The following is a 25,425-nucleotide window of genomic DNA, read 5'->3' on the forward strand; positions in this document are numbered from 1 at the left end:
CATATTACCGAAACCATAATGTGGTTGATAGATTTAGAATGAAATGCTTTCCGCTAAGCTCGTACGTAGGTACATACTTAGCTCATAATTATGTGGTTGTAGGACTTTTAGCGGCGTAGTCAATTTAGGTTTCAAATGTAGGCACATGTCAATACAATATTTAAGTGATGATGATCTCGGTTTAATTTTTTTTTCAGGGGACATTATTTAACGTAAGTATAATGTACCTACCTACTGAAATAGGAATTGCGTAGGAATAGGTATTCAGTGGATGTAGGTAAATTATAAAAAGTTCGTAGAACTATTCTACTGACAAAGTTGGGTGACCCTAACGGCCTAAATGGCGATGCTTAAATGCAGACAAGCAGGGCCTAATTGACAGACAAAATAGGTACTAAACGTGACTGAAGTATCTAGTTCCTTACACACAAGGTTTTATATTTGTTGATTTTAGCGATTAACCTACTACTTTTCATGAAACAAATACAGTACACAAAGCCCTGAGCAATAAATTCTCTGTTTTTAAAGTAACGTTAAGTCACAAGTCCCTACCTATATTTTTAGCGCATATTACTTCATGGTCTTCTTATTTCTAATTCTTGATGGAACCATTCAGCCTATTTATATAGCCAAAGTTACGTAATACCCTTATGTGCGAAATTTATTGACATTAATAAATAGCTATCGTCGTTTGAGTGCTGGGAGGGAGCGAGCCGGCTTCGGAGGCGAGAAAATTGAGTTTATTCCAATTTGTGTCGAGCACGGGCCTACTCCGAAAACAATTTCGATATTATGAGATGCTCTCTCTCACTCACTATCTGTAACGTTAGTACGTACGAAAGAGATAGATTGAGTCGATCGATTCTGAGAGTGGACCCCCGGGTCGGTCTGCAGGGCGACAGATTGATCCTCTCACATAAACCCTCCATTGTAATGTAAGTACGAGTAGGTATCTTCTATGTAGTATCAGAATTTACTAATACCATGGTGGCGGTGCTGTTATGTTAGCAGACTCGTGAAAAACGTTTTACATAAAACAACAGAGCGGCAGCTTTTTCCGTGCCTTAAAACAACAAAAGATTTTAAAATTCCAGGTTTTTTCGTGTTAGCATTGCATTCCCCTTGTTCGCATAGGAATTGTGGGAGAGTGGGTGCTAAAATATGCATATTTGTCCGTGACGTGCCTGTTCTCGTCCATGCGTTTGTACAGGCGACATGCTCAATATTGTGGAATTTTACGTAGTAGTAGCTAGTAGGGGTTAATTACTTATTTTGCAATTAAATGTATGGTCCGACTTGCTGTTGACTGGTATAACAACAATTAAGTAAGTTAAAACTAATTAAAGATAATTATTAATAGCAAAAGCTTGCAATTGCAAATTTTCAAGTAATTAATTGTACCTACTTCTTTAGACTACGAGTAAGTATAATAGCAGTCTATTACTGCTGGACATAGCATTGGCCTCGCCCAGAACGCGTCTTTTTCCAAGTCTTCGGCTTGTCGCATCTAACATCTACCACTGACCTTTTGCATTTCTTAAGTTCACATTTCCCGATGTATCTTTTTTCCTAAACAAACCAAAAGACTTAAGACTAATGCATATTCTGTTTATTTCTCTGTTCTGAGTGCTTTCAGGGATTATGCCTTGCGCTGCAATGTTAGCAAACTGATGCTACATTTGCATTATGTAGGTATGTGCACGATGAGTCGGATATGGAGCATAATTACCTGGAGGCAGCCTTTGCGAGGCTTAAAACATTAATCCTTGTTCTACATACAGCGCTTTCAAGCAAACAATCGTAATGCTTCTCTTGTTCATTCAGATTATGCTTACAGTTATGTGAAACTATTTCCAATAGAAATATATTTTTTATACAACTTATTACAAGTAAGTATATTTTATGTAACGTTTTGCAAAATGATATTATTATGAACAAACTTTAAATTCATGACACTTTTGGTAGGTACTTAGTTTGATACTAATTATAATAGTCGTTCTACTGTTTGGTACTCTATTTATACGTGGCGAAACTATCACTTAAGTAGAGTAAAGAAATGAATTATTACGAGAAGGTAGATAAACTTATTACCTTGACGTACCTATTTAGTGTACCGCCGGGAAATCTTAATTTATTTCACCTCTATGTACCTACCTCTTTATCGATAAAGTGAATTGATATTGGAATAGGTACTCTACTAAAATGTAGGTAGACCATGACCCTATCTTATTTTTTGATTAAGCAAGATTAATTCAGTCCCTTGCTGCTCTTCGTCAACCTTTGTGGATCTTGGTTTCGATTCACAATATAACATACTAATTACTAACTACCTACTTTAATAATCAAGTCAATAAGTGGTGTCGCCTACGCTACACACACAAGAAAGAAAATAATACACAAAAAAGGCGAGTAAAATTTAGGCAGTCTTATCGTTATAAAGCGATCTCTTCCAGACAACGAACAGAAAGATTATAATAAAATTATTTTAGGGGCATAGCCCGGAAAATAAATCTACTTTACTATGTGAGTATTCGTTTTGCACGGATTGAACACGATTGAAACTGCCTCCGATATGATTCCAGTTTTATGTTGACCTTTCGAATCGCAACTTAGCGTGATTGCTATGGATCGAGCCTGTTCGATATGTCTATTAACTTTCAGAGCTATACAAATTGAACGTTGGAAATTCATCAATTTGAATTGAACTGCCTTATACCTATTTACTCGTATTATTCAATAAAAACTCGTTTCATGATAAAATACTTCGGTTTCAACGAATATCAGTCTGAAATTATTTTCTCAAATCTTATAACCGCGACCTGCGTTCAGCGGAAATTTCAGTTAGTTACCTTTATATCTACGTGTAATCTAAAGAGCTTTAAGAAGCTTATTATTTCAAACTTATTTCTAAAATGAACTCTGTGGCTTATTACTTATGAGTACTTGGATATTTCTACCCTATCTCATGAAAGAAAGTTACGATACGTCGTTACTTTACTAATCTTTTTTACCAAGGATGCAACTAGTAAAAGTGCTTTTTAAACGCCCATTTGCAAAAATAAATGAGTTTTATGAGTTTTTTTTAACTTAGCACTGGACCAAAACTGTGTTGGTACTCCACTCTTCAGTTTTCAAAAGCTTAGTGCACTCTGACCTTGGAGGCATCAGTAGAGGGGACAGACATCTCGGAGGCAGGTGTCGAGGACTGGAAGGCGTGGGTGAGTCAGCGAGGCAAGCCAGCGAGCCGTGGGCCAGGGGCGCGGCGCGGACGTCCAGGGAGCGACCGAGACCTTGGCACTCCAGTAGCTCCTGCCTCAAAGATGCGGCCGTCTGGGGCGAACGCATAACCTACGAACTCTTACCTTGGAGGCATCAGCAGAGGGGAGAGACATCTTGGAGGCAGGTGCCGAGGACTGGAAGGCGTGGGTGAGTCAGCGAGGGAAGCCAGCGAGCCGTGGGCGAGGGGCGCGGTGCGGATGTCCAGGGAGCGACCGAGACCTTGGCACTCCAGTAGCTCCTGCCTCAAAGATGCGGCCGTCTAGGGCGAACGCATAACCTACGAGCTCTTACCTTGGAGGCATCAGCAAAGGGGAGAGACATCTCGGAGGCAGGTGCCGAGGACTGGAAGGCGTGGGTGAGTCAGCGAGGGAAGCCAGCGAGCCGTGGGCCAGGGGCGCAGCGCGGACGTCCAGGGAGGCCGCTCGGAGGAGCGAAGATCTTGGAACTCTAGTTGATCCTGCCTCCAAGATGCGGCCGTCTGGGGCGAACGCATAACCTTTAAGGAGCTCTTACCTTGGAGGCATCAGCAGAGGGGACAGACATCTCGGAGGCAGGTGCCGAGGACTGGAAGGCGTGGGTGAGTCAGCGAGGGAAGCCAGCGAGCCGTGGGCCAGGGGCGCGGCGCGGACGTCCAGGGAGCGACCGAGACCTTGGCACTCCAGTAGCTCCTGCCTCAAAGATGCGGCCATCTGGGGCGAACGCATAACCTACGAGCTCTTACCTTCGACGCATCAGCAGNCAGTTTTAAGAGCCACACAACTTTCAGTTTGGAAGTTGTGTGGTGTCAAACCTAGACCGTTTTATTTATAGCTTATTATAACTGTCGCCCTTTTAGACAGCCGGCTGGTGTCAAGGGTCTCCAAGCAAGCCCCTTGCGCTTAGAGTCATTAGAATGAAACATCACACTGTAGATATTTTTACTTTTCAGACTAGTCAAGACAGAGATATAGGTAGGTACAGAAAAAAATTCTACAACGTAAACTTGGCTTGGCTTCGTAGTCTCTCCCATTTTTTTGCTTGTAGCTTCCAAATTCAATTCAATTCCAAAAATTGAAAGATTTTTCCTTTTATTTCTTCTTGGCATCATGATATTTCTACTAAAATAGAGAAAATCAAATCTTATAATATGACATTTCTTCTGTAAAGTACAGGCACTGCTTGCTCTAATTCAAAGTGAGGTTTTATAGCAGGCAATTAAGCTAGCCGTAACGAGGATTTTATTGAAGCTTTAACGTTTGTTCTTGAATGACGTCACAAACACATACCCATGTTTCTATATAAAGTTTCTACTTTTAGATAAAAAGATATTAATGATATTCCGAGTATTCTCTTGGAACTACATATTCATTAGGACTGTCTATAGTTTTTTAAAGTCTTTTACTAGTTTTGTATCATGTACAAATGTTGTGCTTGGCTGTAGGATGCTGTTGAAGATTTTGTGTCAAATGTATTTTTTAATAAACAAGTCGTTTACTGTATATGCGCGTCCACTGTTAGCTTTTGTTAACACTAATCTATCAGATGCAAGAAATACACGTAGAAAAAGGTGCAATCCGCCTTGGTATTTTATTGACGTGTTGTTCTTCGTACTTACATGCATACATATTTATTAGTTATTGATTGTACTGGTTATTAATATTCATAAACTCAATACGGCACCGCTAACACGGCGCTTCGGGGCCTTGTAAGTTATTTGTGATTGTGTGACCTTTTCAGTACCTATTATTACTTTCCATCAAATGTAGGTAATAAGGTTTCAAGAAATAATCAAGAATAAATAAATAAAAATACGAACATTGATAAATTTAGTACCTAATTTTGATTTCACTATTCCTTGAAGTCTAATTTTTTAGAAATCAGCAGAAATGTCATCAAAAATGGCCAACTGACATAAAAATATTTTTAGTCTGTGAACTAGTGATGCGACAAAACCTCTCGTTAATCGCGAAGTGAAATTATTGTAGTACTTGCGTATCATCGCCGGGTGATCGTCAAAATACTAAAAATATGCAACAAAGTCGCAACATCTCGTCGCAACAAAGTCGCATCATCATCAACTCGAAAATTTCATAATCAGTTCACATTTAGAACTGATTATGAAATTTTCGAGAACAGGAAACAAACTGTATGCACAGATGTAATCAAAAAACACACTGGACAGTAAAACAATCAATGATATCCGTAAAGTTATTAAACTTCAAATAGTTGCAAAAAGACATCTCGGAGGCAGGTGCCGAGGACTGGAAGGCGTGGGTGAGTCAGCGAGGGAAGCCAGCGAGCCGTGGGCCAGGGGCGCGGCGCGGACGTCCAGGGAGGCCGCTCGGAGCGGCGAAGGAGATCTTGGCACTCCGGTTGATCCTGCCTCAAAGATGCGGCCGTCTGGGGCGAACGCATAACCTACGAACTCTTACCTTGGAGGCATCAGCAGAGGGGAGAGACATCTCGGAGGCAGGTGCCGAGGACTGGAAGGCGTGGGTGAGTCAGCGAGGGAAGCCAGCGAGCCATGGGCCAGGGGCGCGGTGCGGACGCCCAGCGAGAGACCGAGACCTTGGCACTCCAGTAGCTCCTGCCTCAAAGATGCGGCCGTCTGGGGCGAACGCATAACCTACGAGCTCTTACCTTGGAGGCATCAGCAGAGGGGAGAGACATCTCGGAGGCAGGTGCCGAGGACTGGAAGGCGTGGGTGAGTCAGCGAGGGAAGCCAGCGAGCCGTGGGCCAGGGGCGCGGCGCGGACGTCCAGGGAGGCCGCTCGGAGTGGCGAAGGAGATCTTGGCACTCCGGTGGATCCTGCCTCCAAGGTACGGCCGTCTGGAGCGAAGGTTCGGATGGCAGGCGACGAGCCGCGGTGACTCTGGGAAAGAAATTTTATACAGTGTTTAGATACGATTAAGTTTTAGTTTTGTCTGAAAAATCCTAGTAGTTCAGTCGACATATCAGGTAAAAAGTGCATCAGGTGGTACGGACATGACGACAACATGAAGGTAAACACCGTCGTATCTTATTTAGTCAAAAGTTATTGAGCTATGAACTCAATACGCTATACGGAATTATAAGAAACACTTCAAAAATGTCATTTTTATCAATCAATAGAGGTTTAAAACTTACCAACCAAGGGACTCGAAAATATGCAAGAACTGCTAATATATTCGATTTAATTAATGCAAGCCTTTTAACAAGTACGCTAACCAGGGTATTCATGGTGGGTTGGCTAATAATTTGCTCAGCTCAGCGGGGCCTGCATAAAACATACTGCTTGGAAAGTCCACGGCATAATTTACCGGGCCCTAACTCTCTACAATAACTACGGATAAGTTCTTTCAGGGGCTCTGACGTTACGTGACTGTTCGGTGGTCTGATAATGTATATTGTTGGAATCTAAAGTGGAATTTAATGTCGGATTTGCGACACGAGAGCGTTGAACCAAGTGCCAACTCCTGTCGCGTGTAAAACGCACTTTGCTTGCGCTCAGTGCACGTACTAACTTGCCAGGAATATCAATGATGTTGGGAGTCCAGTTATAACTGACAGAGATTGACTTTTGAAAGGGAGTGAGGCAAATATTAGAATTGAGTAGTTGACACCACCATATCAGTTAGGTAATTGCTGTACTTTATATGAGCCATTAAAACGCGATTCCCACATGGATTTGGTGCAGTAATAGAAAGTGGTAAAGGTCAAGCCTTTACCAATTCCAATGAGTAACTACAAATATCGACTATGTATGGCCACGTGGCATGGCTGACTTAAAATAGCAATATATGAATGCTATTTCTCACCCATCATTACATGAAAGAAGCGAGACGAAATGTCTTCCTAACCAAGATACATTCCTTGATTGCAGTAGCTACTTATTTAATCTGCCTAATGCAAGCCTTTCAACAAGTAATGCCAACCTAGTTAGGTATTCGTGGGGATTAGCAATGATTTGCTAATAATGCTCAGTTTAAAATAGCTAATGTACAATCCACTTGCGATCACGTTCAATCAATACGGGTTAAGCTTTCATGAGGACCAAAACGGTAGGATTAATGAAATTAGTATTCTCGCTTAGGTTAGGTTATTCTGCGATAAGATGAAATCAAAGTGTTCAACACACTTTAATTTTGTTGAATTTAGTATACTTAGGCTGGGTTGCACCATCTTACTTTAACTTTGACAAACGTCAAAAATCTGTCAAACTCCATACAAAAAGCATCGGTTATCGTCATAGTTACCATGAAAGTTAGGTGGTGCAACTCAGACTTAGTGTTGAAATAATGTCATACTTGTAGATGTCATGCGGTCATGCCTACAAACAACGTAACTAAAAAACCATAAAAGTTTTCATCTGAAAGGAGATAATTGATTAAGCACTAGAAGTAAGGTACAAAGTCAAAGCCATACAAAGTCACAGCACAATGTCCATCGTGTAAATATGCTTACTTATCCAAAGCACAAAGTTCAAAATTGGCCAACCTAACTAAAAATCTTTCTATTTTACTGAATGCTAATGATGGGAAAATGTACAGGGCTCAAACAATGTACTTTATGGCACTAATCCTTTTACATGGCCAATGTAAAGGATTTTCATTCTGATCGTGAATTTGCAAACTGCATACCGGATGAGGCTCCGGTCCCCTCATCGTACATTCTCTTTGGGTTACGAGTTGGCTATTGTGACAGCAAACGTAATGTCAAATGCCCAATATTAATGTTGGGAAAGCCGACGGTAGACTAACACTTTGTAGATTGGAATGTAATTTTTAAGTGGAATTGTAGGATTGTGAAACGGAATACGAGAAAGAGATAATTTTGAGTTAGTAAGTTAACTGTAAAGTATTAGTACCTACTTATTATATCTATTGGTTACCTAGTAGTATAGGATTTATGCCGTAATCTAAACTTATCTTTTCAATTTAAACAATCCTGGATTTTAAAAATAATTAAGAGTAATCATAACATATTAGTATGTTAACGTCTTTTAAAAATTGAAAGCATAAAAGCTTGCGGAAAATGTAACGGATTTGCAACTGCAGACTTGCCGAAAGCTCCAAAGTAGGTTTTGCGAATAAAACGGAAATTGTTTCCCCTGTTATGGGAAATGACATTTTCGTACCAAAAACGATTGATTTTGAATAAATACTTTTATCTTGAAGATGTCACTCACACTGGAGAAGATTATTATTAAACCTATTAATTTTGTAACATTTTGCCTCTACTCCAGAACCTTGCTGCCTCATCGGTCGCCAGTTCTGCGTACTATGGTGCCCTGTCGGAAACGGAAACTAAAATGTACCGCAGCGTAGGACGTCTACCCACAAAGTGGACCGACGACCTCATAAAGGTAGCAGGAAGGCGCTGGATGCAGGCCACACATTAGGGCAAGTGTGTTGTAGTACAAACTTTGAAATAGAAATATTGAGCAAAATTGTTTGACCCTTCTATACCAAAGTGGAGGGGTCTCCATACAAATCATTGCACTAAATTCGCTGCTAAAAGCCCTTTTAGTTGGCGATGAATAGACACTTACTGTAGCCCTGGAGGTGCCGCTGTCGAGGCTGCTCTGGGAGGATATGGAGGGAGTCCTGGCGAGCGGGAGAGAGCTGGCTGTGTTGTATCGAAAAATGGTATGAAGAGCGCAAAGTGGCGCAGATGCGTCAACGCGTGCGGGGTAGGTAAGCGTGCGCACGCCGCGGGTGTCGGACGACCGGAGTGAGCACCCGCGCTACTTTTAGGGTAGGCGCTTTAGTGTTAGGCTCTGAATAGACACTTACCGTAGCCCTTGAGGTGCCGCTGTCAAGGCTGCTCTGGGAGGATATGGAGGGAGTCCTGGCCAGCCTCGCGTGCGGGAGGGAGCTGGCCGTGCGCACCTCCGCAGGTGGTTGCACGCGGCACTGCTCTTTGGGTATCAGCATCTCCTGTGGAAGAAAATACCATTTAGAATGTATTTGATAGTTTTTGACTATGGCATTTAACACAGCGGCAACAACAAGGTGTATCATCATCATCATTTCAGCCACAGGACGTCCACTGTGATCATAAGCTTCTCCCAATGACTTCCACATCACCCCGGTTGGTAGCGGTCTGCATCCAGCGCCTTCCTGCTACCTTTATGAGGTCGTCGTCCTACCTTGTGGGAGGACAAGGTGTGTATTCATTATGCATATTGCATATAGGTACTCATTAACGCAATAAATGTAGTCGAATACCTATAGATTTTACAATTTGTGATACCTAGGCATAGATTCATAATTCCAAGTCCAAACTCTTGTGTACAATTGAAAATGAAACCGGGTCTTTCAGTGAAAAATGTAAGAGGCTTTGAAAATAGAGGCTTAATATCAATACGCGAGAAATACAATAGATTCCGACGCGCTGCGCCTTCGGATGGCTTCTCTACGACGCATTTCATCAACGTTTCAAGCAAAAATCCAATTTACAATATGGACAGTAATATTATTTAGTTATTACTTGTTGGGAACTCTTAAATAAGATATTTTGGCCAATTTATATGCCTCATAAACTGCGCATCGTAAAACCAGTTTTTATTCGGGTTTGTTTTATCACTGTCAATATATATTACTTTTCGCCGAACAGTTAGCTAATAGATTTTGCGGGTTTAAAAGATGCGGATAAGGAGTTTGGTCGTAATGTGCTCAAATGAGAATTATGGGTTCCCAAAGTTTATAGTTATCGTCTAATAATAATAAGTAAGCTTTAGTTTTTATCGCCATCTTCGGAAGAAACTGACTTTTCGCAATGGTCAGCTTAAGTTTTGGATAGTTTCAAGTCTTTTACGATCACAATTCTGTTATTTCTTTTATTTTACTAATGGTTGTTTGCGAATTCTTTTACGTGAAATCCATAAACGAATTTTATCAAAATCTAGGTAACACGTCTATAATAATGTTAGGAGGTTCATCAAATCCGTTCGAAACTTCCTTCGTGGACTTAAAAATAAAAACCGAAAAATTAAACTCTATGAATTGTGAATAAAATTCGTGTCAGACTATTCATGTGAACGAAGCCGCGGTCAGAAGTTAGTGTCCATAAAAGAGCCAACCCAAGCTCCAATTGAAGACAATAGTAAAAAGTTTGCTATTATTAAAACAGACGAAGCAGTATACGAATGCGCCATCTGTTTTGAATTTATCTATAAAATCCAGTCACCGAAACATCTCACGAGAGCCACTCGTATTTTACGATTCGCGAGCTCCTCTTTTTGCAGAATGCTCGGAGACGAAATAATGTTCTTATGAATAATTCCGCTTAGTTTATTCATATTTAATGCACGTACCTTAAGATGGAAATAGGCGATGCTAAATATTCATCTGCCGATTAAAGAGAATTGATAAATAGAAAAAGCGTCGTTTTGCAATCATTTTCATCATTATATGGAATCCATTTTTTGGTCCTTCCTCTCCTCGACTGAATTTATACATAGATCTGCTTCTGCTCTTCAAAATAGAATAACAGAATAATCACAAAACATTAATTTTACTAAGGTATTTTATTTTTATATGATATTGGTAAATTCTTAAATTCCGACTAAAGTAAAACATTATGGTCCATAACAGTATGATAGAGGTCAAGTCCAATACCATATTAAAGATTGTATCACGATTACATAGTCTGGAAGTGATTGCAATACAGGTTTTAGTGTTTTGTCTCCAATGAAATAAAAATCGCCATCAAAATTTCGGCAGCCATCAAGTCTCCTAACACAAGGTATGGAGCAGACAAGTGGTTTCAAATTAATCTCGTATGGCGACGTAATTTCGCCAAAAAGCTCGTCAAAGTTTAATTAAGCTTTCAATTTTAATGTGACAGACTCCAAAATGTTTGACACAACGCACAATATGGTTCATTTGACACAAAAAGCTACTGGACCTTCTTTATTGGACCAGGTTTTTGTTATTACAAATAAGAGTAAATATAAAATATCAACTAAAATTATGATTAGAAAAACAACTGAAAGTTCTGAATTTTTAGCTAGAAACAATAATAATGACTGAAAATGTGCAATTAAGTCACTTGGCATAAACTGAGAAAAGAATAACTACTAAAATGTTTCGACTGGAATACTAATTAGAGCAATTTTTTATTTTAAAGTTTTTCTTTTCTTTCTACTGAGGGTCAATTTTGCTGAACACTATTTAAAAAGGGATAGAAAATGGTAGTGCTCATCTATATTAATACTTATTATAAATGCCAAAGTAACTCTGTCTGTCTGACGGTCTGCCTGTCTGTCTGTATGTCTCGATTTCACGCCTAAACCACTGAACCGTTTTTGATGAAATTTGACATAGAGATATTTTGAGTCCCGGGAAAGGACATAGGATAGTATTTATCCCGGTTTTTGAATCAGGGACACGTGCTATAAAGTTTTTCTGTGACAGACAAAATTTCACGCGGGCGAAGCCGCGGGCGGAAAGCTAGTAATACTCGTAATAGTATAAGTATAGCTCATTATCATTCACTAACTAAGGCTCATTAGATTTATTAATAGAGCCTGGTGTTGGGAGCATACTCGTATATGGAGAGATTCACCGCCGGCAATTAGCACTCGACCTATCTAAGCGGCAGGTTATTTCAATATCCGACGATGTTCGTATCTGAAGAAATCTGTAAAGTATCTGAACTTTTTATAGAGGAAGGGGTTGTGTCTGAAGGTTGGCAACAATTAACAAACTTTTTAATCACGCTTCTTTTTCTTTTCTGTTTTTTATGTCTACCAGTCACAGTGTCTCGTGCGTACAAAGAAGTAAGGATAAATAGAAGCTTTTGTGGAAGTTGTTTGTTAATAAAACTATGCGAATTTATCGAGGAAAACTATAAAAAAATATACTACAATAAAGAAAACAAACAATTTAAGTGGTTCTTATGATCCTAGATAAATAAGAACCCCTCTTTTTACTTAGAAAATATTTTCAATGTAACAATGTCTTACGGCGGATATATCTAAAATAATAAAACGTCAAAAGGGAATGAGACAAGACAAATGCTGGAACCCCGAGACATGTAAAATGGCTCAGGATAAAAGGGATATTGTATATCATCATTCTTAATATTCGTGGACACTGTTGCGACGTTGAAAGATAAGCAACTAAGTATTTTTAGACCTCATTTAATTACAGTTAGTCCCCATCAGGATTCAGGAATACAAACATGATTTAAACATCTTTGAAAGCTCTAATATAAGTCTTCTATTTTCTGGTTTAATAGTACCAGCTTAAGAATGTTAGAGTCAATGTATGAATGCATGTATATCTGTATGTGCTGAATATGTTAATGCAAATGAATGAATAAATAAATAAATAAGTGTTACAATAATTTCCAAAGTTCCGTTTCACGTTTACGATTGTTTTAAATTACAAATGGCGATGTTTGAGCTTTGGGCAATTAATCACGTTTCCTAAATTTAGTAAAGGTCACGAAGGCAATTAAAAACTTACAATCGTATAATGGTGTAGAACGGAAATGCCCCGTAGAATTCTTTGCCCCACCCTTAGTTATAAAGCTTGATGGCATTCGAAACGTTGGACTGCAATTAAGTAATAACAAAAGGTTAATTATGCTACCATGAAAGGAAATCCATAACTGGCTGGTTTCTTTTATGTTATTTTAATGCAGTGGTATATTGTTAAAAATGGGGAATAAATTCCAAGTGACGTTTTCAACAGAAATATACTCGTATTGCTATGCTACGAGTAACTACTGAGTCAGTAGACTGACTGACCGGCCAAAACTACATAATATTCAGTTGTTACTCACTGAGATGTCAGATATTTCTATAAATAGGTAGGTGCCTATTAACTAAACATCTCCTTTCTGATTTAATTTAATTTTCATCATTGTGGCCCTATCTAACGGTCCTCAACTTAACTCAGAGTTACCATGTACATTGCCTCTAGAAGCGTCTCAATCATCACCGAATATTTTTTCCATCCTCCCTTTGAAAGGCTACTTCGTTAGTTGTATTCTGTCAGATGTAAACTGGGTTCGCTCCAGAGCTTTTTTTTTTCACTTCACTCGTTATTCACTGGAGTTTGTTATTTTGTTATTACATTCCTCGTTCAATTGACTATTTTTTATAGTAATTGCAATCCATCGGTATCAATTTCAAAATCAGTAATTTATCAATAACGTTCGTTCACAGACCTAGGGGTATTTTGTTCTAAAACAAAGAAGCATGATATAAACCTATTTCGAGTTTTAGTATCCACTTCTATCTATTCATACTTCGAGTTACTTTACGATCTTGTTATCCGCCACGAGAAGCAAAATCGTTAGTGCAATTGCAATATTTATCAGCTGGACTAATTAATGTCTTCATAATTTACAGGGCAGCAAATTATTATACTCCCTGAAGCGCTGCAGCGCTCAACCGGTTTAATTACTGTTATGAATTTGTTAACGGGACTCATCTTTTCAGAAACTAAAGTTAAGTGAATTATTATCAAAATATATCCAAAGATCCCGGCCCTGACAGAGAATTTAGGTCAATTAATTATCTGTAAACAATGGTTCTTGCGTAGGTAGCACGAAATGGCAAAATTAACTGTTTAATTAACCAACTGCCAGAGAACTTAATTTCTTTACTGTCGGAGGCCAAGAATCCTGTTCCGTCTTACTTAGTTTTTTTGGTAAACTAGCTGAAATACCTACCTGTTACATAAGAGCTAAAATTGTTTCGAAAAAGTTGAGGATGGAAAAGGGGTAGAACGGTTTATTGATTTTTTGAACTTCCGAATAATAGCATAACGACACACGTACCTTCTACATAACCACAATCTGACACATATTATTCATCGTCAAATCGCCGTACCAAAGTATGACGAACGGAATATTATACATGTAGGTATATTCTAAGTAACAAGACTCGATTCGTATTTGATTCCTTGCTTACAATATTCAATCAGCGCTAACTTCTTCATTGCTCTATATCACGACGCGCAGGATCAATAATACTTATGGAGTAAGGGACCAAACACGACGGCACGATTTATTTGATTTGTAATCACCGTACTTGTGGTTTTTCCGTTAAGCTTCAATTAGACCACAGGAACCATCTGAGAGGAGGATACAAAATGTTGATGTATCCGTCACCATTATATGTCCGAATTGTAGTTATTTTTGCCCAATTAGACAGTATTTGGGAATGATTTTTTTTCGTTCGTTCGTTTCAGCCAAATGACGTCCACTGCTGGACAAAGGCCTCCTCCAAGGTTTTCCACAATGCACGGTCCTGCGCTGCCCGCATCCAGGCTCTTCCCGCGACCTTTACCAGATCGTCGGTCCACCTAGTAGGAGGCCTGCCCACGCTACGTCTTCCAGCCCGTGGTCGCCACTCGAGAACATTTTTTTTACTTGAAGACTAATTGAACGATCTGATTCTACAATTTGCATGAAGAACGGGCTAATCCTACCTCTAATTCTCACCTTCTCCTGTATAGCCAGGATCTACAGCTTAGCAGTTTTAAAACCGAACCAGTAAAGCACAGTAAAGTCAGTGAAGGCATGTGCCAGCGGAAAGTTAAAAGAAACTCTAATTGGACCCGCAACATATTAATTAGCAGAAAGTAGGAGTTCAAAGTTTCGGATCGATAGTTTGTTGAGTGCTTTCGATATTGGTTCGTAGTTATTCGTCCATCTGACTACATTCAGCATCCATCAAGCTTATAATATAGGTCCCCTTAATTGATGTTTATTGTTCGTGGTGCATATCTTTTCTTAAAGGTTACTAAACCTTTGTTTGTCACCTGTCATCCGCTTTGCAAAATGGAGGGAACTCGAACCATAACTTCGAATTCGTTGACCCTCATTGGTTGGGTTTATATTGGCGGTCAAGCTGTAGATCCTGGATACACAGGAGTTGCAGAGGTGGGAACGAGAGGTGGGAATAGTCCCGTAAGCCCACCGACAGCCCGGCGGCTTGGTGTCGGTGGCTTTCGTTCGTTCGTTCGTTTTAGCCGAAAGACATCCACTGCTGGACAAAGGCCTCCCCCAAGGATTTCCACAAAGACCGGTCCTGCGCCACTCGCATGCAGGCACCTCCCGCGACCTTCACGAGATCGGTCCGCCTAGTGGGAGGCCTGCCCACGCTACGTCTTTCGGTTCGTGGTCGCCACTCAAGAACTTTCCTGCNTTTTCCTGCCCCAGCGGCCATCAGCTACGAGCTATGTGCCCCGCCCCCGGTGGCTTTATTTCAAAAGAAACATGTCCAGGACTCGACTCATGCCAGCGGGTCGACGGGTTTGGTGTTTAGGCTACGTTAGACCATATTGTTACTTATTAGCTTATTACCGACAAACTTATCCCTATAGAAACTTATACTCACACTAGGACTGCTGTGTGACTTGTCATCTCCGTAGCTGTCAGTAGAGTTGTGACTTTGTCCGCTGGAGGCACTTGAGGTCCTCTCCCTCGCCGCCCTGGCCCAGGACTCCAGGCGTTTCTGAGCCGCCCAAACCCCGGGAGGGCCTAAACCACTCATTTTGGCTACACTTTCATCACTACACAGTACACAGTAAGTCAGTAAGTATCACTGAGTTTAATCCATCATAGTCTTAAACTTAATTAGGTCCAAGATCGTTGTTTCAATACTAAAATAGAACAAACAATTACTGAAAGTGTAATTTGGGAGTTAGTTCGGAGTTACGGTAGTTATTTTAATCTTTGAAGTTCCGAGTGTTTGGCCCGCACGTGTCGACGTGACACGCCCTAAAGTCGACTATGAATTACTGAACACTTTGGGGGCTCTTATCTATTTATTACATAATAGCCTCGGAATAATGACATTATTTATATTAAAAGCTTGGGCATGGTGTAAGAGATGGGACAACAGAAATAGTTTGAAAACTTAGTTTTGCAATTGCAATGGCCCATTTATTGTCCTAAAGCAGTGGTAGGGTTAATACTGGGACGTGTAAAAGTGCTTTTTTGAAGCTTATTTACAGAAATAAATGAGTTTTATGAGTTTTTTAATGATTTTAAATAATTTATTTAAACTTTTGCACATAAAAGTAATGTAGTGGCGGAATTGAAGCCGGGTGGCATTCTCTAGCAGTCAGTGCGTTTAAATCATGCTTTTGAGTTTAAATGAGTGAATTTGCAAACGTTAATTATTCAGAAAGCCTATTGACACCTAGTAGGGTCGGTAGTCGGGTAGTGACACGAGTTCGTTGTAGTTACTAGTGTAAATAATAATTCTGTTTTTTTTGTAATCTAAAAAACTAGCTCATAAAAAAGCAAGTGTATAATATACTTTAAAATTACAGCGCTAGGTGAAACTGATGACAGACGGTCGCGTGGGTGTCTGTTAGCAAACAAGCCTGGCCTCTAAGGACCTCTGCAATCGGAGAGTTTATTATCTTTAATGAGGTCAGACATGATCACTCACCGCGGTGAAAAAAGTTACAGACGCCTAGACGTTTCGTTTGACTTTGATTGAAAACGGGTTTTAAATGTTTTGAATACTCTTAAACATAAACCATGTTCACTATTTGATATGATTTGATCATAAAAACCTGCCAGTTCTTAAGCAAACGAGTCTATTATGCCTATTAAAAATAAGACTAATTAAACCGAAGCAACGTAGAGAAAAATCGATTTCCTATATCAACAAGGCGTCATTAATATGTTTTCCTTCTATCAAGATACTCGTAGGTGTAACGAAAGCATAATACCATTAACCTAATATTTTATGTACCTAACCATGTAAAATTACGCATAAGAGTAGGCGCACACCGTTGATTTTTAGTTGGCCGATAGTTGTGCCCGATTTTAAATTGTATGAAGAATCGGCCAAATCGAATCGGCGTAGTGTGCGCACTCCCATACATGCCCATACTGATCAACTGCCCGACTAAACTATCGGCCGACAAAAAATCAACGGTGTGCGCCTACTCTAACATGACTATGTATGCAGACGCGTGTCGCTTTCGCCGCTCATCGTAGCACCTCGTAGTCGTAGCTCCGTAGCTGCTACGAGCTACGACAGACGCTACGAGCTCGTAGTCTTGTTTACCTAACCGCGCCCTACTATAATCGTAGTAATCGATTGGTTGTTGATCTATGGATTATCGACACTTACTTAATCCGTTTATTTACCTTAAAGTTAATTAAAGTAGATGCTTGTACACTTGATCACTTTTGCAATCACCAATAAACAAAAACAAACTAATTTAATCCAAAACAAGTGGCACGAGTAATATTATGTACGTTACGATAATTATTATACGTTTATATTAGAAAAGCTTTAATAATATATTATTATAATCACACGCCACGTGAACCAAAAAAGTGATACCTATATAAAATAGATGTGATTTTGCAAGTATAGTTTGAGTAGTACAGTCACTAGACTAGTCACGTCCCGAGTGAAGTGCATTGATTTTACGATTAGTATTGTTATAGTATTGATTGATAGCCGTGGCCAGCCGTAGACGAGGTGCGTGGGCGCCGTAGCTCGTGGCTACGACCACTACGACTGCTACGACAGACGCTACGAGCGCGTGGGCGTTTGTTTGCAAACGGAGCCCCACCTTCCATCGATCCGTCAAACTTTGTTATTGATGCAGACTTTTTTACTATTATTTTGAAATATTAGAGCTAAAGTCAATCTAAGACTAACCTGAAGTACAGTAGAAGTTTAGTTTAGCGGTAGACATAAGATCTAGCTTGAAAGCTGTCCTCATTTTCAAAGATACATTAACAACATTGATAACGTATCAATAAAGGTAGTGGTGTTAGTGCTAAAAAAACCTTAACCTAGCAAGTAAATAAACAACAACCTTTTTCGATATTACATTTTAATGTTGTTTGTTATTAACTGGCTATTGAGGCTAAAGCTTCGTTGAAAAAACATATTTTACTTGATAGAAGGAAATGGATTTTCAATTATGCGAGGCGACGTAAAGAAGTGACTTGAAAGTCATGATTCGTCAGCTTTTATTGATAAAAAGGCGAGTCAGCTGCCTTTGTACTCACAAACGCTCATGTGTGAGTCAAGAACGCTTATATGCATATAGGTTGAACACCCTTTGCTAACTGAGGGTTATACCCAGACTATTTCGTGTCATCTACTCGACCTTTCACCTTAGTAATTCATTGTTTAATTTTGCTCGTTAATAGTTACTTCAGCATACTTTGACAACAGCTTTTAAAGCTTTAGAGCGCAGCTAAAGGGCACGTAAACTTATTTGGGTTTAGTTGTACGAGTATATCAGTGGGGCCGACCGCACATGAATAATAAATAGTTCACTTTGTCTTAGAGTAAAGCAACAATACAATGCCGTAATTGAATACGTTATGAACCACTATTCGATACGTTGACGTATCGTAAGTGTGATGACATAGGTCAATAATAAAGCGCTGATATAGATTCGGCGGTTTTCCAACGGCAGGTCATTTAGTTGAACCTTTAGTAAAAGCACTCCGTGTGTTATTAGATTTAATGTATTGAGGCTCGACTTATGAGTCACTTAATATGAACACTCAAGACAATGAATTCAATTAAAGCGCGCCTGAATTTTAATTACAAAGCGAGTCGGGGTTCTAATCAGAGCACCGTCTTCCGAGGCATCTTCGTAAACAGTGGCGGTGGTGTTTTATCTGAAATTGGGAACGTAAATCGTATGCCGCGTGAGGTCCAAATTAAACGGAGCTCTTTATTTAGCATTAAAGTACCGCATTTTAATATCGCAAGGGAGGTGTCAGGGGTCACGATAAGGTGGATATAGTACACGTAGAATGGACGGAGTCAGGACGAGATACGTCGACACAGGATTATGGGCTAACTGTTGCGCTGAGAGTATTCCCACGGGAGGCATTATCTCCGCGAGATTGCGTATTTATTCAAATTTTCATTTTGACCGAGCTGCTCAGATTATATTAGGGGCGTTTTCATAATCTGGGGTACCGAACAAGTGCGTTTGGGAATACGCAAGCTGCTCGCTGGTAATCACTTAAGTTTAATAACGTTTTTAGCTTTAGCCAAACAAACAACGAAATATCCAACAAAAAATTGCAATTGATAATTTTAATTACAATCACGCCACAGCATTAACCGAAACCATGTTGACAATTCAATAAATCAAACCAGATTTGCATAAATTAACAAATCCATTCGTTAATTAAGGATCCGACGCGTTTAAAATTTGTAATCGAGAACGGCGTGCTTCACGTCTACACGGTACTCGAGATCCGAGAAAAAAGTGATGGGGGTCAACAAGAGTATACTACACACGTAGTAAATGTTGTAGGTGTGGTGTTGCCAGTTGCGACCGTGTCGTACGGTCGCCGCGGAAGGCTCGCGCACACTGCCGCGGCTGTCCCGGGCGCCCGGTGTTGCCACATCTCCGCTCCTCTACCTATTTTCTGCGCATCGGTCTCAATTTCAGATGTGCACATCCGTGTAACGGGTTTCTCGGGTCAACTGATACAGTTTAGAATAATTGCGACTATTATCAAGCAAGACTGAGCGAGCTATTCAGTTCGAGATGCAATGCAATAGGTACTCAATGTGGTGATTCAGTAAGCACTCAGCCTAATATTTATTTAAATATGTTACTAAACTTGGATATGAAGCTTATTAATAAAATAATTATGTGTTTATATGAGAACCCTTACATTTGTGTCCAAAATAAACTTAATGTAATCTTAGAATGAGCATTATCATCATAATAATGTAGTTAGAAATTTGAAATTCTGTATTTAGGATTTTTTTTTATTTAGTTATTAAGATTGTATAATAATTTTTGATTTAGCTGACAATTTCGTTTACTTTTATTAGATTAAATAAGTGCCTAATAAAATAATTATGCTAGTTCTATTCAGAAGGAATCATTCAATTATTTCACAAAATACCTCGGGGTCAAGATTGAATCGAAATCTATACTAGCATTAGTAGATTCCAAGTATTAATGATTTAATTGTTATTAAATCACCCCAAATTCGGGGTACATTTTCTCCATGGCAACCCCATGGGCGGCGGCGCATTTCGTCCGAGTCACTTTCTCTGGGCGTAAGCAACAGGTACGGAAGGTCACGGGGGCGTCTTAAGAACTACACGAAACTCTTTGCAGCAAGGCCAGCTTAATTGTTTGCGTGAGACTCTTAAGGGCTGCAGTAAGTGCAAATGCATCCAACTCGAGGTTGAGGCAAGTCGATTGGCTTAATGAGATTCCGGGCGGTCTATTTGTATGTAGATAATGCATTTAACTCTGATTAAATAGCATATACTTCGTACCTATATCTCTAACTAACTATCATATAACTCGTAGCAATGGGTTAATTTAACCTAGAGTTAGTTTTTAGTTTCTAATGTATAAAATGTGTAAAAAAGCAATGGTAAACATTGCCTTTTGGTTGTCATTGACATTTAGCTAATTAAATATTTCCTGTTTGCCTTTTTGCGCATAAAAATCAATCCCATGCGACAATCGCAAAATATTTATGGAGCCAACTTCTTTGAAGTTTGGACAAGCCGTTGAGAAGTCGTCTTGTCTTCCCTCAGGCTTTACGACAAAGCACCCAAATGTTCAATTTACAATTCACGTGTATCAGTATCGATTTTCAGTTAAAACAAAATATATTTTGTTTCGACAAGTGGGCGAGGGTGGAAGTTATTGAACCTGTCACTCAGACATATTTACAGAAAATAGGAGCAAATAACAGCATTCAGCACCATTAATATGGATTTAAAAAATAAAGTATTGCCCAGTTTCTAATACTGTTGGTGATGGCTTAATGAATGGATTATTAAAGTGTAATGACTGCTATGAAGGTTAACATTTCATGTAATCGTGATTTCAGTATACTCGTACATAAAATTATTATCGATAAGTTTCCAAGGCTAAAGTCATATATTGTGTGTGTTTTAATAATGCCACGTTTATGTACTACTTACTTACTTTATTATGGGACCGGACTACGTTTATTGGCACCCAATAATGAAGCTTACTATAATTTTGGTCTTTTGATTTAACTTTTTTGCTCGCAGTGCGAATGACGCGAATGTGTTAGTGTGGAAATAACATAAAATGTTGGAAACATTCACATTTATCGACTTGAATTAGAACACATTCACTGAGGCAGTCTAATAAAATCAAGCAAACCCAAAAAGCTTTGTCCCGCAAATGCATATTTAATACCTCCACAAACTGCGTAAGTGGACGTGACGACATGAAAGCTGAAAGTCTACGAAGTTTAGAAACAAACTAAGCATACTAACTATAAACTAAGTACCGAATGTTCAAAAAGCTACTTGATAGAACTGGGCAATGTAGTATTATGGTGTTGTGGTAAGGTCTAAAATTGATTGGCGTTGTTTACACTCGGTCGCGCTGTACGTTTAGGCTGGTACCGTTTCAATCGAACCTTTGTTGACGCAGCCGGCCCCTGTGTGCACACGCATACGTTTTGGGGACTAACGGTCCGTCCACATGGCACGTTCAGCCATGTTTTTCGTCGATGGACACTTATGTTACGTTTATATGACGTTTTTATGCAATTAAAGTAAATAACTAAGTATTTAATTGTGATTTTGTTTAATAAATTATGATAATATTTAGTAAATATTCCTTATCGGACATTACGGCCAAACTTTTGCGCGTGACTCGCCGCCCACGTCAGTACGAAGCTTTTTTTCACATAAACCAATTTAGATATTCAATTTATTATTTTTTGCTCTTAATTTTTCTTTTGTTTTCACATTAGGTATTTCATTTGTTGAATTTTTTGTTTCTTTTTAAACTAACTTGCAGACTTTCAAGTTAGCGAAAAAACTTCAATAAGTATTTTCCAATCTAATAGTACTTAAAACGAATCCCATCGGACCCTTTTGAACTGAAATCAAAAATGAAATAATAGAGTTACCAACGTTATTGAAACCGAACAATGGACAGGTCATTGCCTTAAATGTGGTTCATGGCCCCAAAAATGTCGACATATTTTCTTCTATAATGAACTCTTAATGATTAATCATATTGTGGCGGACAGACTAATTTCAAAATCATGTAATTTACACGAATAATAAATTAATTGTGTCATGCAATGGGGTGTTTACCGTAGAAGATTTTGTATGAAATAGGTATTGTTACATTTTTAGGGTTATAAACCTTTAGGACTTGGTACTTGTAGTGGAAGTCTCAATGGCATTATTATTTTTTGATTCACCGAGTGTTTGATTGACCCAACTCGATATTCCAGTTTTTCTTTTACGAACACATTCAATATAAATATTGTCAAGCCTTACAGTTTAAAAACAGCTTACTTTTGACCAGATAACGTCTTGAAACGTAGAAAAATCTTAGGTATCTCAACAAAATATAAAGCAATACCAGTAGAATACTGTTTTTGTGCCATTCATATTAACGCTAGTAAAATTCAGTAAAGAAAAATCATACGCAAAAATAAATATTACCACTGAGAAGCACGGAAATCGCAGAAAAATCCCATGATAAAGAATCCTAGGTATTTCGATAAAAATTCAGAAACGTAAAGCAAAACCAATGATTAAGGCCCTCTGGACATTGAACAGATGATGGTAGATCAAGCTAAGCACTGTGGCATCATATCATCGTCATAATTTCAGCTATAGGACGTCCACTGCTGAACATAGGCCTCCCCCAATGCTTTCCATGTTGATCGATTGGTAGCGGCCTGCGTCCAGCGCTTCCCTGCTACCTTTACGATGTCGTCGTGGACGTCCCACGCATCATATGTTATTGTGAAAAGTGCTAATGTATGCAACTACATTATAGTCATATTAGTGTGATATGTTATCGACTACACTCATTCGTTGTTGGTGCGTACCTACGTAACTTTATACTACGGGTGCTATTGGCCCGTAAACATCTTGTACGGACGACGCACCAGCCTAAACACAGTTACTTATGTAGCTAGAATAAGTGCGACTTTCCAATCGACTGACTGAAGACCTATCTTTACTGTGAAATCAATAGTATCTATAAGATCAGAAGCGAATATTATTATTCTTATACGAGCAAGAAGCCTTGAAGCGACACTGGGAGCAAATTACTCAGCGGCAAATGAAATCAATCATCATCTGGACTATGCGGCGACTATAGGCAGTATATCAGCCTCCATAGAAGCCTGACAGGCACTGCATCATTGGATACTGTCGCTGATTGATTGCCCGTTTGTGTATTGTATCATAGATTAATCTAAATATATAAAAGGAGAAACTGACTGACTGACATATCAACGCACAGCCTAAACGGCTAAACGTAGGCACTTGAAATTTTGAAGGGACGTAGCTTAGGTACCGTAGATGTGCACTAAGAAAGGAATTCCCGAAATTCCCACGGGAACGGGCCCCTAAGGGGGTAAAACGGGATCCACGCGTACGAAGTCGCGGGCGGTCGCTAGTTTATTCATATGTCACTTCAATATCTTTATTAGATTTAGTTAGCCAAGACGTGTGAAACAAATGAAAACAAACGTTATGGTAGATCTAATTCAATAAATAAATATCATAATTAAATTTTTCTACACGTGTACAGGAGAAACAACTCTCAAATTCAAAATATACAGGTGTAGAACAGTATAACGCGTACGTCTTTCTACGAAAGCCGAAATGTGTGGAAATCAAGCCAAAATCCTTATAACTAACTAAATTAGCTAACTAAATAACCTAGACTAAATTAGCTAATGTAGAGCTTATAGGGGTGAAATCTTAGTTACATGTGCATAAAATAATTATGTGTGGACGCGGACGTAGACATAGTAGTAGTTGTCTGCCACTTAAGTAACTTAGCATCCCATGATGTATTAAATACATTCTCTTTGAGAGAGACACAACTGACAACTCGTCTTCTTAGCACAGCTTCGGTGATACTCGTAATTCACAACAAATACTTTTTGATACTGTCGTGGGTTCGATTCTCACATTAGACAATTAGATTTTTTCAAGTCATTTAGATATTTGGTTTGAGATGCGACTCTTAACGCTAGACAATGTGTCATGAGTAAATACTATCAGCTTCATGCATTGCCTTTAGTTCCCTTTAAAGCAGAAACTCAATTTTCAAGAAAAAGCTCCTTTTTACTGAAAATAAGGTTAAGTTTCCCGTGCTTTGAACTTGAAATGTACATTTACTTACTTTACTGGGTTGGTATCAATAGAAATAATAAAAATCTGCCTGTCCATACATTTTGGTTAAATCGATAGCAACTTTTTGTATGGCAGAGAAGATATTTTCATCAAGATTACTCAGTTCTCAAGAAAAGTTGTTTATTATTCTGAGAAGAATTCTTCTAATTTTGCTAAAGCAACCCTGTATAATCGGAGATTAGTAACGCAGCCTTCGATGATCAATCATCTGCGAACACCTAACTACATCCATATGCATTAATTATAACCGTCCGATAGATTAACTGGTCGGTTACGGACAGGTTATAGGATTAACCACAGTTATGTACTAGTAACTGGGTTACGGCGCTGTTGATAGGTGATTTGATGAGGTTGCAGTAGCATTAGTTATGTGATGGTTACAGGGCGATGAAGGACGAGTAATAGTATAATAATAATTTGCAGGTTGTGAAAACCCTTAAGGTTCCCACAGTAATCCAGTAATGCAGGAAAAATGCAGTCCCAAAAATCTGTACTGCCGAGTGAACACACACATTAAATCTCAATGGAACACACATGTGTGTTTGAAATTCGAATTACAAATACGAACGAATAGGTTTTTAACGGGACACTACAAACGGATGTTCGTGTGAACGTTAACGGGATTCTGCAAAAAAAAAGTTCCTGCAAAAAACGGCATGCCTCCTTGGGATTAAACCCCAGTGATCTAATTATTAAATACCAGATATCCCGATATCCAGATAGATCCCAATTTTTTCCACTGCTACGCTTAATAAAAATGACGCTTCAATTGCTGTAAGTTTTAAGTAACTACGTCACAGTTTAAATGATTATGACGTATTAATTAGTAGGAAGGACCAGGCTTATGATAATAAGGAGTTAAACTTCATCTCCCTTCTAGTCGTTTTATGTCTACGTCATCACCCTTTCATTAACTCGGCTCCCAAATCATCCATTACGAAACTTAATTACATTAGAAATGGCGTTTTACGTCTTAATTTAATTTTAATGTCGGATTTGACCATGTAGTTACTACGTTAACGTCTTC

At 39.1% G+C, this 25,425-nt stretch overlaps 1 protein-coding gene across 1 annotated transcript in view; it reads right to left on the reverse strand.

The window, feature by feature from the left end:
* LOC114350700 (synaptotagmin-5-like) overlaps positions 1-25,425 on the reverse strand; it is a 47,646-nt gene that overhangs the window by 7,773 nt on the left and 14,448 nt on the right. The window contains exons 3-4 of the mRNA XM_028301599.1: positions 9,034-9,177; positions 5,899-6,131 (exon numbers count right to left, since the gene is read on the reverse strand). Coding sequence (XP_028157400.1) covers positions 5,899-6,131; positions 9,034-9,177 — 377 coding nt within the window. The remainder of the gene's footprint in view (positions 1-5,898; positions 6,132-9,033; positions 9,178-25,425) is intronic.

This window comes from Ostrinia furnacalis, unplaced genomic scaffold (assembly GCF_004193835.3).
Source record: "Ostrinia furnacalis isolate ACB-3 unplaced genomic scaffold, ASM419383v2 OfSCF0954, whole genome shotgun sequence".
Taxonomy (NCBI): Eukaryota; Metazoa; Arthropoda; class Insecta; order Lepidoptera; family Crambidae; genus Ostrinia; species Ostrinia furnacalis.